Consider the following 16,765-nt stretch of genomic DNA (forward strand, 5'->3'; position numbering starts at 1 on the left):
GTTTGAAACTTTTAATTTAAAAACATAAGTCGAAATAGTTTGATGTGTCTTAAAAATAAATAACTTGCTTTAAATTTACTTTATTTGCTTAAATTTTTTTTATATTATTTATTATTTACGAGAAAGATAAGAACGCGTTATAGATTATGAGTCATCCATTTATTCAGACATCAAAAGTTATCGGAGACTTAAATTAAAATTTATCCTATACTCTACATGACCTATCTCCCTATTTAATATTTTAGACTTGACCCAGGTTTACCATACTTCCGGTAGTTTCCAGAAAATTAAAATCTATATTGTTAAATAATTTAGATAAGCTTTAGGAATGAACATTTTTTCTCAACTATGCATATTTCCGAGAAAAAGGGTAATATGGGTGATCTGATACATTCTGCATGTCTATAACAATATATAATAATAGAAATAGACTGACAAATTTAATATTTAAATTTTTTTAATCCACATCCCATATATTTAATGTTGAATATGATTATGGCTAATCGAATACATGCAGTTTTCATGTTTAAATTTTAATTAGATAAATATATTTATGTATTTAGATACTGGATGTTTATGTATCTTATTAAATTGTATAATTAATTACTCTTAGAGAGGCTGAGTTTTTTAAACGTTATATAATTCGAAGAGATTTTATGATTCAAATCCTGCGTAGCGTATAAACCTGTATTGATTTCGAATCTCGAAGCCGGGAACGTTTCTGAAGCCATTCCGTTTGGCTAAAAGCATCTATCATCTGCAGACGCTAGAAATAAAGCACAAACGTAATCGTTACTTTGGATAGTTACCGATCCATGAAATTTTAAAATACCATTGCTTTTGTGTTAACCATAAATCTTTTACTTCTGAAGAAAAGATGCTGCTATAGTATTATAAGTTAACAAAAGCAACAAAATGTTAGAAAAGACGTATCGAATTATACGCAAGATAGTTTATTACTCATACAAGAGTTGTTTACTCCATATTTTCATGATACACGTTTAATAGTCAGAGCAGTTAATTTAAAAAACACAGATCACGATGAAGCAGCAAATGAGATACGATAGAAGGAATAATTATACGATTTTAAGATGTAACGTTAAAAGCCAGATTTGAAATCTAATTACGAATTGCGACTATGATGTCGCATGCAAATCAAGATTTAAATGCTTTAAAAATATGTAGCAAGAAAGTTTCGGTCGCCATATATCTCTACGTATGCGCCTGCTGGCGTGAGTGGGTGGCATGAAGGAAGAATTAGGAATAGGCAAATGGAGAGCTAGCGCATACAAGAATAATTAGCTGCAGTGATATATCTGTTGTTTATATGTGTTATGCGGGGCTAGATGCTGAAGGAGAAGGTGGATGTTCTTCTCACACCGAAGGCTGCGACGGTTCGACAGGTACGTCTCTGCCTTCAGGTAGACACGTGTAGAGTCACGTAGGACGTACTTTTAGACGCATGAAGTACAGACTGGATCCATGCTTCTAACACACGCATTAGTACAGAGAAGATAAAAAACGAGACGATCGTCTTTCGGCGGTTTATGGAAACGGACGCACGAAACTTTTACTTTGAAGTTCATTTTATATATGAAACTTATTATTCTCATAATTTTGTAAATGTACGGGCGATACTTCCGTATCATCATTTGATAAAATACTTGTATAAACTTGTATAAATAATAAGTATTTGCAAAAAATTGTGTAATACATTTAAGTTTTCAACTTGCAATTAGCAATAAATGATTTGATATTAAAAAAATTACTTAAACAAGAAGTTCCGAAAGCTGTGTTATTGCTGGTGTATGTAATAAATGTATTACGCTTATTAGATAATTATTGAATAAATATTCATACAATACATATACTAGGCAAAAAGTACTATATATGTTATAAAAAGTATCTATAATAATTTTATTATAAAATAAACTTTACGTATTTGTGATTTAAAAGATATTGATTTTGATATAGATCTTCATAAAACTGTATTATTAAATTACACAATTGTAAAAGTATCTCACGCAATGCATGAAAATGAATGTCATTATGTGAATTCTTCATAGTTAATATGAACGATATGGAATTAAGCATCAATAACAAAAAAGTTTTGAAAGCTTTCATTTTCCAAATTCTAAATAAAAAATTTTGTAACGTTGCGAAATATTTCGAAAAAGCATCACACTGATTATAATTTATTAATATGGGTATTGTATATTCGGCATTATAAATTAATAGATGCTTTTACACATGCGTGCTTTAATGCATGCGTTCGCTGCAAAACATTCAACGCACACTTATGCTTATTTCGCACGATTTTACTTGCAAGCGTACGCGGCAGCACGATTACAATCGAGGCTTATAATAAATAGATAATTAATTGATTGTTCTAAATGTTATATAGCGAGTAATGATACTTTGGGAATATCTTGCCAAAAATCTCCGAAACGATATTTTCATCTTCATTCCTGATTCTGAAATATAAATCTTTTCTTTTCATATACGTATTTTCATCCATCTTCAATTGTCTAGATATTTTGGCAAGATATCATGGTTTGCACAATCACGCGAGCTATCATCCGCAGCTTCGATATATTGTAGTCCCACACGAATCTCCCTATACAGTAGTTCTGTGATCGCGAAAATAATATTCACAAGGCAATTCACCATGATTCCCCGAATTATGTCACTTATTTAATAACTCACGCATCAATTAATCATCGACTTTACGTTATCATCTTGTGACCTGCTGGAACACCCCTCTCAATAGGACTTCCCCAAGTGCCTTTGGGCATGGCTTCCTTCAAACTGGCTGATTGAATGAAATTCTTTTTATAATCAATAGATAAGATTTGCTTGATACAGGAACCAATATTCGCAGAGTAGTTTATCACTTCGTGTTAGCATTAATTTTCAAGATGCTCCGGAGGGTTGCTAATATTAAGTGCACACGTCGATGCGTACTATGTTTCCAATAGGATAACACACTATGTTGGGTGATACATGTTTAGGAGAAGTAATATCAGGGGATATTTTAGCTACGTGAACGACTCTTTTTGCGCAATTACGGAAAATATCTGTCGTGCCTCATTATATATATTTTAGTGATATAAACCAGGGAACTTCATTAATAGATGTTTACAACTTGCATCGTAAAGAGTTAACCATCATTGGCTGGCATAATTTCTAATACACTTACACATTCGTATACACAATTGAATTTTGCGAGCCAATTTCGTTGCGACAGCCACGGCATTGTGATCGTACTTTAAGATCAATTTAGCGGTCGTTCATCGACATTATAAAGGCACGTAACTTGTTAGTTAGCACGGATGATGGATTCCGTAACATGACACTTGCACAGTAATTTGCAAGTTTACATCGGGTTTTCAAAAAGAAATAGCTTCATCTCCGATTTTGCGGCGTTTATATATATTAACAATCTTTTCTGCTTGCAGTAAATTGCTCAATATTCGGTCGGAAAAAGAAGCAATACAAGGATAAATATCTTGCAAAGCACAACGCTGTTTTCGACCAGCTGGACCTGGTGACCTACGAAGAGGTCGTGAAGCTTCCTTGTGAGTTTTATTTGCAGTTCTAAAAAATCTACAAATAATACATAAAAATAATATAAAAATATGTAATTCTTATTTTTCTACACATTATACGGTTCAACATCAAATTCTTTCTAAAATGTCGTAGTACATATTCCGAAGATTTTTTGCGCTCAACACTGATGCTCTTGACAAAATTTGTGTGACATGTCAGGATTTTGAATAAATTGAGATAAAAATGCCCATTTTCCCCCAATTTATTCAAAATCCTGACATGCCTTGCAAATTCTGTCAACAGCACCGTGTTCAGCACGAGAAAAATCTTCGAAGTATGTACTATGGCACTTCAGCGAAAAAGTGATTTTTAATCGAACTGTGTTATCAATGATGATTCTATTATTAAAATGTCTCGAAATTTATATTAAATACAATCAAAGCTATAATTTAATTGCATATGTTTTATAACATTTATAGGAAATAAATAATTATTAATTTTGAATATTATATATTATTTTTCTTTGTACATAGATCCTGCCTTCCAACGGAAAACTTTAGTATTATTGGGAGCACATGGCGTCGGTCGACGACACATAAAAAATACGATTATTTCCAAACATCCTGATAAATACGCCTATCCTATTCCACGTAAGTGTTTTAAATTTTTTTAATATAGTTCTGAATTAATTAAATATTATTTTTTATAAAAATGTGTCAAATTAAAATCGATATATTTTATAATGATTATATGAATTGTATATTTATTGGAAGACTTATTAAATGTGTTCTTTTTATAGATACAACGAGGCCTCCACGAAGTGACGAAGAAAATGGTCGTAATTACTATTTCGTATCGCATGATGAAATGATGGCAGATATAGCTGCTAATGAATACCTCGAATACGGTAAATTATGTCTATGCAAATTTTTATTTAATTTATTAAAAGTGATTAATAAATAATTAATTTATTAATAATTTCTTAATTTTAGAAATTGACAATTAATGAAAGAGTATTGATAATTGTTAGAATTAGTAATTTAGAAGTATAGATAATAAGTTTCACAATTTTAAAACGTTAGAAACAGTATATATTAAATATTAAAATTTAAACTATTTATTTTATGAATAGGTACGCATGAAGATGCTATGTACGGAACTAAGCTCGAAACTATCCGCAAAATTCACGAAGAAGGCAGAATGGCCATATTGGATGTTGAACCGCAGGCGCTGAAAGTTTTACGGACTGCTGAATTTGCACCTTACGTCGTTTTCATCGCTGCACCAGCATTTGCAAATGTTACGGATGTAAGTATGAAAATATATTTAAAAAAAAACTAAACTGCTATTTTGGATATTTTTCGGAAACTGTAATTCGCATAACGATTTAGCGAATGCATTTTATTATAATATAAAAGTTCTTGATACATGGAGAAACATATATAATAAAAAATATACATAAATTTATACAAAAACATAAAGTTATTATACATAAAGTAATATATAAAAAATTGAATAAAATTTTCTATTCTGAATGATAACTCTTCAATAATTATGAAAATGAAGTATATTAATTATGTTATAATTAATAATGTTCTAAAAAAATTACATATTTTATTGTTTTTTGCTTAATTTATATATTTTTAAAATTTTGTTGCGATCATTTACTTGCTAATCATTTACTTTTACGTAAAACGAAATAATTTTAAATTGCAAACATTATTTACTTTTCGCATTAAACAACGATGTATAATTAATCAAAAACGGCATGTCTAGAAAGGATATGCTAATTTACCTTTCCACGATACACGTTTTCTAACTAAAACATAAACGTACTAGCCTTAAAACGTTTACCATGTAAACTGAGATTAATGTTTAACAGGGTCTAGAATAATTCACATAACACAACGGCAAGTTATAAGCTAAAGAGCTTATCGAAAAGTAATACACAAATCACCGATATCAGCAAATATTCTATTTAAGCTGAACGTATCTTGATTCTTGATGTGTGATGCGAGTAGGAATACTTGGCATGCCAATTAAGCAATTAAGCAAACCGTTCAATGATCTTCAAATAAATCATGAATTTGCCGGATTAATCGGGCAAACGATTACCGCTCCACTTGTTCTAAATGACTAATCGACCGATAGTAATCCGTCGATACACTTGAGAGCTAATCATTAAAGGATTTTGATGATAACATAAATATAATCCATTAAATACACATATGCCCTATTAAAGACTATCCATTAAAGACTATCATATGCCCTATTCTACGTTGGATTAAATGCGTAATCAAATTTATGCATTCATTTTCATAAAAAAAATATGTGGAATTTATTTAAACTTATAAGTTCAGCGTGAAGATATACAAGACAGTCACTAAAAAAGAAACCTGAAAAGATGGATAAAATCTTTTCGTAGAATATCACATCGCAAAATTCTATTCTAAACATTTGAATCGATTTTCTATTAGGCATACAAGTACGATTTTTATATAAACGTTTCTTCTGCTTTCAGTTCGATGGCAGTTTAGAACGTTTGGCGAAGGAGTCGGACATGCTGAAGCAGGCATATGGGCATTTCTTCGATTTGACCATCGTGAACAACGATCTCGACGAGACGATCGCCCAATTGGAGGCTGCGATTGAACGCGTTCACACGACACCACAATGGGTGCCCGTTTCTTGGGTCTACTGACAGCGGTCTTCACCGATTCGTCACATCGTCACCACGGATTGCAACGGCTCATCGAGGATGAAACAGTGATCGCTGGTGCCGTGACGATCATCGTATCACGGTCGATCCTCTCGACGCGAAGATTTGTCGTCAACAGTCACAGGCGTCCAACAGGAATACGCCGCAGACAATTACGTCGTATACGTAGGACGTACTCAACGTACCAGCAAACATGCTCGTCGTCGATCGGCTCGACGGTGAAAACGATCAAAGTGCGTGACTATACGATGGCCGTGTGTTCATGAAATTCTTTCCATCGCTGCGTAATTATTATTATCAGTCGCGGGACACGAGAGGAGACCAGCGACGTATCGTAGTCATCCTGATCCATCGACGAGTATCGCCGTTGCGTCCGCTACCGAGGCGTCGGATCATCCGGAAATGGAACGCGTCATCATCGAAACACGACGAAGATTAGTGACGGCAATAATGTCGTTACGCGCGTCTAGAAACGGACGCTTTTTCGCGGACCACCAACTCTTTCCTGATTTCATCTCCTTTTCCCTCTGTTCCGTCTTCCTCCTTTGAAGATTAAAAGATAAGACAAGGAGCAACACCGATCAGCTGGAACTTCTTTTGAAACGAGACTGCTGAACGAATGCGTGTCTTTCTCTTTTATTCCGCGCAGTTTGTCGCTTCTTTTGACACATTCCTGGCACGATTTCGACGAATTCACATACGAATTTCTCGTGATTCCACGCTCAAGGCAATCACGTTTACGAACGCGAACTATGTGCAGTGATACGGCAACGCGATAACAAGGATCAAAGAACGTCGCGCAGAATGTGGAAAACCAAAAACGAGAAACAATAGTCGTTCATACTTTCGCGCGGAAATCAACCGAGCGGCTGCATCTTCGTACCCTTTATCTACGGAATCTATCGACTTTCCGTAAACTGTAATTGCCTCCTATCATACTTTATCGTAATTACTTAACGAAAAGAAGCTAGAGATCTCTCGTGCGGCACGGCAGTGCTCATGAATATAATGTATGTGTGTGGTGTGTGTTTGTGTATATACATATATGTATATATGTACATATATATATGTATGTATGTATATATATGTATGCGTGTGTGTTTGTGTGTAATGTATGTATGTGTATATATAGCGAAAGATGGTCCTGTCGCAATAATCGAAACTCGCGTTTCTCTGATCGTTTAGTCAAAAGAGAAAAAGAAGAACAATAGAAGAATAATAGGAACTGGTGTGCTGCCGGCCGTCCGTCATTTAACAGTAACTTTAAGCAGTAGAGAACTTCGCCGGTTTCATCTAGTATTTCTGCTAATATCTAACGAGTGTTCAACTCTCGTCGCGGTTACCTCTACTACCGCGACGAAACCTATGCGTATACGCAAGCGCTTCTTTCGCCTTTTGTATTTTTCGCAATTGATTGTCGTTTGTTTTTTTTCCCTCTGTCTCTCTTTCTCTCTCTATCGCCCGCCGAACTTCTCTCACCTTTCTACTTTTGACAATCGAGACCGCCGTCGGAGCGAAACGGCTCGTTCGCTCGCTCGCTCGTGCACTCGCCCATCCTATTGCCATTCGTCGTTGCTCACGAGACTCCTCGGTCGCAAAATCAAATATTCACCGATGCACCTGACGATCTTATATTTCCTATATACACAAACACACGAAGCCGTACTACAAATCCCGGACGAATGCATGGACGGCGGATACCGATCCGGCAGTGAGAATTATACAAGTGCTTATTCGGAAGCGCTTGTATAAGATTATTTAAGTTCGTACAAGCATACACATACATTTACATATACATACACACACATGCAAGCACGCAAGCACACGCACGCACGCAAGTACATAAACATACGTACACATATGGGCACACGTCAAAACTATAATGTCACTCGGTTCGTATTACTTACACCTTCGTACAAAAGCGTATAATCGAATGACGAAATGACAAAAACGCGAATCTACTATAGGATATTTATAAAACGTAAATTTCAGATAAATAGATAGTTTACCAGCTATATGAAATAATGACACACATCTCTTCAGTAGAGAGATACACATGTGCATCCACACACGCGTCCCCATACATACACCAACTCACACCGCCCACTTGTCTACACACGCACACAATATACATACATAACGCACATACGTACGCACGCATACAATCGCATGCGCACGAGTGCGGTTTACAATATACAGATTTAAAAACTAGGTAATTAATTTACAAAGGATTAAAAAAAAATTAAACGTATGACTAATTAATATTAAAAAAATTACTAGGACACTAATAGGTGATTTGCATATGTATATGCTCGTAGAACGAAGGAATGAATGCGTGTATACATGCGGGCGTGGTATGATAGTTTAAAGTTGACAACGTTGCGTTTATCACGGATCTGTTGGAGCTTTGACTTCATCAGTCTGTTTTTCTCTCTCTCTCTCTCTCTCTCTCTCTCTCTCTCTCTCTCTCTCTCTTTCTCTCTCTCTCTCTTTCTCGGTCGTCGCAACGATCTCGAAACATATAGGCGAATTTATATAGGCTTGTGTCTCGCTCCCCCGATGCGTTCTTCCTATTCCGCGCGACCACGGCAGGATGACACGAACGAACCGGTCGTGGCAGAAGCGCTCAATTATTATATATTTTAGAAACGCATATAAACGAAGGGGAGGGTCACGATGTCGTCACGCAATGTCACGTTTGCGAGGACCGGTAACTATAACATCGGACAGAAACGATTTTTACAAAGCCAGATATGAATTTGCCAAGTAACGAAAATGCTCGCACAAGAAAAAAGGTTGCCCGTCGGTGTGATAGCGTTCGTATGCGTAAAACATTGCGAAAACGCGAGAAGCATGAATCACAAGTGATTTTGTAATATTTCTTATAAGTTGTAGCTGCCATATCTAGTAATTAAGTACTAGGTGCGTTGAGTGATAATCTGACGACTGTTATGCTAATGATAACGATGATGATGATGATGATGATTAATGATGATAGTGATCATGATGACCGTACGTGCTGCGGTACATGTGTCTCAATTAATTTGAATGAATTGTGCTAAGATATTGAGAGAGACGACGGGTCTAAAGAAAAACAATAACACGTTCATTATAATTATGTAATTATAAATAAGAGGAAGAGACGAAGAATATTATAACACGTTGTTAATTGAATTAATAAAATTAGCCCAAAGTAACGAAGAGACGTTTGATTTGAGCGAAATTTATTGGCGTCTATGTTTTCGTTTCAACGGATGCCTTCTGGTGATATGGCTTCTTTTAGCTGGTGCCACTGCCGGTATAAGCATATCTTCCGAATTGTCCGTCTTATTGCACTGCTTTTGGTCCATAGGGAACATGTACTCCAAGTCAATATCATATCTACGTATTAAAAATTTTATTTTTAATGATCTCAAAAAATATACGACAATATAATATATTTGCTTTAATTCAAGTTTTCAATTATTTATTAATTTATTATAAAACAAGCGTCTTTGGCATGCATAAAAATTTAATTCAAGAAATTACCGTTTTCTTTTCAAACATCATTATTAAAGTATCTCAAAAATAAAGGACTTAAAATTAACAATCCAAATTATATTCATATCTTATATTGAAGTATTTTAAAAATTATTGTATCTTAAAAAAATTATTTTTCGAAAGATATATGTATATGTTTAGTAAGATCTAAAGAAACTATTTTTTTACTGTAATCAGAATAACATTAAGAGAAATATACCTAGGCAGTTTCTCTCGAAGATAAGAAATGACATTTGCCCCGAGGCTCGCTTCACGGCTCATGATGAAGCTAGATAAATATCTGGGACTTTTACTCTTTTCAGCACAATGCATTAGTAATGCCCAGGATTTATAATCCGAATCTAATACGTATGTATTGTATACGCCTTCGTCTGAAAAATATCGAACTCGCCATAAAATAATTCTACAAAAAATCAATATTTATTTCTACCAAATTAAATTATTATAATTGATGATGATTCGTTCAGAAAATATATTTTTCAGAGAGTATATCTTGCAAAAAAAAAAAGAAGTTTACATCTGAAGCTGATTCCAGACTAACGAGCGTAAGCAAGCACAAATAAACAACTTGTTTCAACGAAAACGAACGATATCGCGAATGTAAATTGTTTATTGGCGTTTGCTTGATCTGAATCCGGCTTAACATTATGATAAATTAATTTTTAAAAAATTAATGAAAGAAAAAATTGAATGAAAAGAATCAACGAATTAAAGATTTGAAAATAAATTAGAATAAATCATTAAAAAAGAGCAAAATGAAACATGAAACTGTTTTCATTACAATAAAAAAATTGAAAGAAATTAGATTGTTGCGAGATAAGTGTTTACATGGTAACTCAGCGTGCATCCAATGAGCAGGTAAGTCCGGCGAAGGGATTTTCCACGTGATGTTACCAACGAGCAGCTCGTTAATAGGATCGTCAGTAAAGCTGTAAGTGAAATTCATGGTAACTTCAGCGTTTTCAGGCGAAACCGAGAGCTCTGCTCTCATGCATCTGTATGCGAGGGCTTCCTCTGAGCTTGCATAGTACTGTACTATGTACCACAATCCGAGAAACTGCAAGAAGCGCAAGATGTCCGTTACGTACGAATGCATGTAGGCGTGAAGTCACGCGTGAAATAGGCACAACAGTTTACCACGTCGTACCGATTTTATTCGCGCTAACATATGCTAATAAATGTGTGCGGCCAACGGGTCAAGCGATCGCACTCGATAGTAAACGGTGTTAGAAATACGTTAAAAAATTTTCCAGATGATTATCACTTCGTTTCCATTCAAAGACTTAATTCATTGAAATTCTCTTGTATTTCTTATAAATTTGTTCAAAATTTTTTTTTTACTTTTCACAATGTGTTATATTGTTTAATTATATCATTTAAAGGTATTTGAATAAACTAAATTTTTACTATATTCACAATACATTAAATTTTGATGCAAAATTATTTTGATTTGCTTTGATGTTTTTATAAAAAATTTATTTTTATAATAATGTTTAACTGTTGCTAAATATGGAAAGAAATTCTATTAATAAGTTTCACATAAAATAATAATTCTCTCTTATTACTATTAAAAAATAAAACTAAAGAAGTACGAAAATATACGCTTTATCTTATCTGCAAAAACATGCAACAAATTGATGAGATTTATAACGGAAGCGTGAGACACTTCGAAGTTTCGAGTTATCACAAGATATATGTATTCGGGTTCAAAGCCTATCTCTTATAAAGTCACACCCGATGTCTAAAACGCAATGTAATATTTTCAATATATATAAACTTTTTTATCTTTTTGTACTCATTAAAATTTTGATCTAAATTCATGCCAAATAAAAACAAAACAGGAACAGTTTAAAATAAAACTATTGATCTACATTGTGTTCATAATGAAAGCCAAAATCTTTATTTAAACATAAGTTGCATCTTGCTTTCATTATTTCATAATTTTTTCCAAAATTAATATAAGAAAATTAAAACGCATCTGCGATACAATCCACTTTACTTAAAGTACATATCACCATTTATGACAAAAGCAATCTAACGGAAATTGTCACTTCTATGTGAACATGTCTGTAGTCTTCCTATAAATACGTATCAAATCTAAAAATAAATCCGCCAAATGTACCTCTGGAAAGAAAGTCTGCGCAAGTACCGCTAAATTCTAATATACGCAAATAATATATATTATAAAACTTCAAAGCGTTATTCTTGTAAAATGGTTTCTCCTTATTTTCTCTTTTTGTCTCATTAAAATTTGTTAAATAATTAAGTACATACACTGTTAAATATTATATATATTATAATTTGCAATCGCGCATTTATATTATTTATTGTCAAGTTTCTATTGCAATTATTATACACGAAAATTGGATCAATCGATTTTCCGAAATTTTTAAAACAGTTACCGAGCTGCACGACTATTTAAACAAAAAACAAAATATAAATTTAATTGATACATGATGTAATTTTCGAAAATGGATTTCCTATAGAAATTAAATGTGAGCTCATAAATTTAGCAAAAGTTTATATTATTCTGCAAAACCATTTATCAACTCTTATTTCCCATACAGCAATATAGCTGCAAAATCTCTGCAATGTTGTAGCAGTGTTGCTGCAACTTTTGTGCAACTTTGTGCTATTGGGGTTGTTTATTATAAAACTCATAAATTAAAACAAAGTATATGTCATTTTTCGTCATCAAAATGTTTGGCCAATTTTCTCTCTGTACAATTATTAATTTTTTAATACATTTAATTCAAAATCTGTTTAAAAATTAACAGCGTAGTGTGTATTGAATTTATTCGCGGTTTACTAGTGAGAATACTAATATAATATGTATAGATATGTTCGAGCTTTTACTATTTTCACGTCAAATTATGTGTTACTGTTAATTGTATAATAAACGACCGTTTCTATCGCTATTGCACATTGATTCTAATGAATAATGGTGAATTATGTTCCATATAATTAATATTCAATCGACATATCGCAATTCGGCAATAGTAAATGTTCATTATCCGTTTCCGAAATCACATCAGCGGCAGATAATGTCAGTACACTTCATATTATTTCGCATCAATATCGCACGTTGAATGAAATGCATCAAACACTCATCTGTTCTACATAAAACGATTAAATAAAGCGGCAAAATACGTTTAAATCATTACTAATGTAAAAGTGTTAATTTTCATGACAATTTCAAGTTTTACAATTAACACAAGGGTTAATTTTGAATTATAGAAGTAATTGTAACATTATAAAGACTTTTTAATCAAACTTAATTATAATGTAACTTTTTTCTTTCGAAGAATGTAGAATCGATTTTTTAAAGACTTTTCCGAAAATCTAATTCTTTATCAAGTTATGAAAATTAAATATTCGTGATTTCAGAATGAAAAATTTTTGATGTAACTATAAATATTTTAAGTATATACATATATCCTTTTAATAAAAGAACGATCTACAAAATTTTATATAATTCAAAATTAAGTAGTCCACGGTTCCGAAAACGAGAAGGAGTTAAAATTACATCAGACAATCTTTATATTTATTATATACATGAAATGCAAATAAATAATTCTCATTTAAAATGTATGAATCAGGAAATTTATATCGTTTGATTTCCAATCGTTGTAAATTGCAGAAGATTCTATACCTCAGATATGTCAAAGTTGCGTATTCCCTTCACTTTTGGGCACTTGGTCTTATCCTCCCGTCTCTTCCAAACACTGCCGGCGTCGCCGATGAGAAATCCGATGACGAGCAGCGTTATTGTCAACCAGTAGAATCCCGAACGTCGTCTCGTTCCGGGATGCATCTTTACCGTGCATTCAGATTCCGCTCACAATAAACGGTACAAGCTGATCGGCTGGATCGCGCGCGACGTCTCTCCTCGACTGTCGGGGCTTGCTCAGCGACTAGAGGCCACGTACATACCGAATGTACGAAGAACGGACGCGCGGTTCATGACTATTACACGGACGAAGAGGGGGTGGCCACTATCACGTTCCTCCCTTTGCATTCTTGCTGTTCCTTCGTTTTCAATCGGCAACTTGTTCCGCACGTACAATCCTCATAACTAGCGTCGGCTGGGACCCAGGACTCGTAGGCGTGATCGCCGTTTATAGCTAAAGAGACACGCTATACTCTCGAGTCACTCGTTTTCTCTGGATTATCCTGTTCTCTCTGGCTTTGTTCCCGAATAGAACCAGTGAAAGACCTCACCTCTGTAAGATTTTCGCGATCCTTTCACGATTGTGAAGTTTACGATCGTGAAATTTTATTTTTCGTAAAAGAGTTGAATTATATTCTCTCTCGTACTAATGATAATCGACGTGGTGATTTAACAAAAATACACAAAATTAATACATAAAATAATATAATGTGTATATAAAGATAGGGATTGCAGAAATAGAGATAATTTTTCGGTTATCAACATGATTGAAACAATTTTATTATTCAAATTAATATACAACAAATAAATAAACATATAAATTTTATTTTAATTCATATTTTAAATATAATGTGCACTTCGATATAACAGTACAAAAAAATATTTCTATAATTCAAATGTGAATCAGCAAGGAAATAATACACATGTATTTATAATATATCATTTTACATTAACTTTTTAAAAAAATAATATATGAGTATATATATTTAAAAATGAGATGTATATATAGCTTAATTCATATAGTACGCATAGATATATTCATATAGTATACATAGGTATATCTTCATTAAACAATAACACACTTAACACTGATTAATTTGAATACATTGGACGTGACGATACAATGCAACGCAATATATTCATTATGTATATGAATATGTAATGACGTGTACAAATTAGGATAAAGAAATAGCAATGTAATCGATGCACTTTACCATGAACTTATTGTTTTTTTATTGGGTTAAGGACATGTGAATTAATTAGCTGGTTTTAGCAAAACATTTTTTCTGATTACTTTTGAGATGTTGTCAAAGTAAATGGTTTTGCAAAAAATGGATACATAAGATTTTTGAGAGATGATTTTAATAATGACTTCAAAGTTCTGAGGATGATGCTTTTGAGGATGAAATATCGAAATATTATGTTTATGGATGGAATTCAAATGCATTTACACCAGTAATTAGTTTTGTGAAGTGTTTGAAATAGTTATATCACTTCGAGAACGGCAAATTCAGTACTATGATTATTATCCAATAGAATTAATGTACATAAAACTTAAGTCGATTTATTTCAACTTATAGCAAACATTTTAAAAAATAATAAAACCAAAAATAACAACAATTTATTGATTTATTTATGAGTTTGTAGAAATTTTTTGTCGCTCAAGTACATGTATGTACATACGTGGTACATATCTACGTATTGATTATTATTCACCATGCACAATTGAAAATCGATTTGGTAATAGTACAATATCTCTTTAAATCTCTGATATCAATATGCAGCAACCTACTCGAAATAAACGTGTTTAACATACGATATTCATACGAAAAATTTTATTCACGTATATATGACAAATTCTGATTATAATTAATTTTACATTTTAATTATATGAAATTTATATAGGAATTTAAGCTATACGAAAACTTATGGATTATATGCGTTACACCTTTCTTTTTTAATAATAATTAGATAAATATATTTATTTTTATTCTATGCATTTTACATTTAGTTGCATTGCTTCAATTTACTAAAAAAAAAAGGAATGTATACTTGTGTTGTAATAGCTTGAGATATAAAATTAAAAAAAAGTTTAAAAATTTTCTTATTATATTAAAGTTTACATATTATTGCAACTGAAAATTAAGTTGTCCTCTTTAGGCAGCTCAAAACTTTGTGTTTGCGTTTCTCCAACAAAAAAGAATAACGTCAGATTTACGATTTCAGATCTGGTTACATTCAGATCATCTAATTGTAAGTTTAAAAGTTTAATTGCTTCCCTGTAAGTAAATCATAAAATTAAGTTTATCGCTAGGATGAGAGTTGTTTGAGCAAAATAACTTCATCGACACTTTAATCGTAAATTGTTGGACTGCATAATCTGTTTATTAAATGATTACATATGACTTTTACGACATCTATCAAGAGACGCGGTAGCCTCTTTTACGCCAAGTATATTTTTCGTAATGTACATTTCTTTCATACTTAAATGAGATGCTATGTATTTTATAAGAAACATGTCTTTGGAATCCTTTACAGGAAAAGGAACGCAAATATAAATGTATATGTGTATGTACATAAAAAGATATTATTGATTATATTTGCGCGGATGTATACATGAAACAGTTCATTCTAGAAACGCAATGAATACGCTGAACAATCTGCTACATTGATAAACTTATTATCATTTCGTCAGTTTATTATTTTATCACACATCCTTTTCCTCTACGACAATCACACTTACGAAAATATTTCGGACCGCAAAAACTAATGTCATGATAAAAATTGAAGGCGTCGGATATTTAAATATAAAAGAGGTATTGGGTGTTAAATTAATGCTTTTAGCTGGAATTAGTTGAAAGAGAATAAAACCAAAGAGAAATAAGGAATATTAGATTAAAGAGGCTAGGAGATTACCTCAAAAAAAATATATCTTAGCAAAATATACTTGTAATAGTTATATGAAAATTAATACGAATTATAATGTTCAAAGTTTATATAAAACAACAATGTTATGTTTTGTTAAATTTATGTTATTCCGCTATCGATATATAATATTATAAAATCATTTTATAAATCTTTACAAAACCGCAAAAGACATGAAGTAAGTAAAAATGTACATCTAAAAGTCATCTACACGTCAAAACACAAACAAGAAAAATTATCGTCGGTCATTTTATTTTAAACAAAATGGTACTGAATTTGTATTCTCGCGATGGGAAAATAGGTAAAAATTTCAGCAAATCAATATAATATGTGAAAAAATGTTTTATTCAATTTTTGTCTTG

At 32.5% G+C, this 16,765-nt stretch overlaps 2 protein-coding genes across 8 annotated transcripts in view; one reads left to right on the plus strand and one right to left on the minus strand.

The window, feature by feature from the left end:
- LOC108724685 (peripheral plasma membrane protein CASK) overlaps window positions 1-6,250 on the plus strand; it is a 159,018-nt gene extending 152,768 nt beyond the window's left edge. For 4 of the 7 annotated variants that reach the window (XM_018451205.1, XM_018451206.1, XM_018451204.1 and 1 more), the window contains 6 exons: window positions 1,347-1,403; window positions 3,459-3,578; window positions 4,083-4,199; window positions 4,349-4,456; window positions 4,682-4,857; window positions 6,071-6,250. In XM_018451205.1, the coding sequence (XP_018306707.1) occupies window positions 1,347-1,403; window positions 3,459-3,578; window positions 4,083-4,199; window positions 4,349-4,456; window positions 4,682-4,857; window positions 6,071-6,250 (758 nt within the window). The remainder of the gene's footprint in view (window positions 1-1,346; window positions 1,404-3,458; window positions 3,579-4,082; window positions 4,200-4,348; window positions 4,457-4,681; window positions 4,858-6,070) is intronic. The other 3 variants (XM_018451208.1, XM_018451207.1, XM_018451209.1) reach the window with 1 other exon arrangement.
- Window positions 6,251-7,701: 1,451 nt separating this feature from the next.
- Karl (lipocalin/cytosolic fatty acid-binding protein Karl) lies at window positions 7,702-13,748 on the minus strand. The gene is made up of 4 exons (XM_018451212.1): window positions 13,461-13,748; window positions 10,637-10,865; window positions 10,008-10,179; window positions 7,702-9,649 (listed from the first exon to the last, which is right to left on the minus strand). Exons 1-4 carry the CDS (start codon window positions 13,620-13,622, stop codon window positions 9,493-9,495), a joined length of 720 nt encoding a protein of 239 aa, XP_018306714.1. The 5' UTR covers window positions 13,623-13,748; the 3' UTR covers window positions 7,702-9,492.
- Between the last annotated feature and the right edge of the window lie 3,017 nt (window positions 13,749-16,765).

Source organism: Mycetomoellerius zeteki, unplaced genomic scaffold (assembly GCF_001594055.1).
Source record: "Mycetomoellerius zeteki isolate Tzet28-1 unplaced genomic scaffold, Tzet1.0 scaffold31, whole genome shotgun sequence".
Lineage (NCBI taxonomy): Eukaryota > Metazoa > Arthropoda > Insecta > Hymenoptera > Formicidae > Mycetomoellerius > Mycetomoellerius zeteki.

Coding starts and splice junctions, on each gene's coding strand:
- Karl (XM_018451212.1), bottom strand. CDS start 13,622: ATGCATCCCGGAACGAGACGACGTTCGGGATTCTACTGGTTGACAATA. Junction 10,180..10,636: donor GATGCACGCTGAGTTACCAT/GTAAACACTTAT, acceptor GATATTTTTCAG/ACGAAGGCGTATACAATACA. Junction 9,650..10,007: donor CTTCGAGAGAAACTGCCTAG/GTATATTTCTCT, acceptor TTTAATACGTAG/ATATGATATTGACTTGGAGT.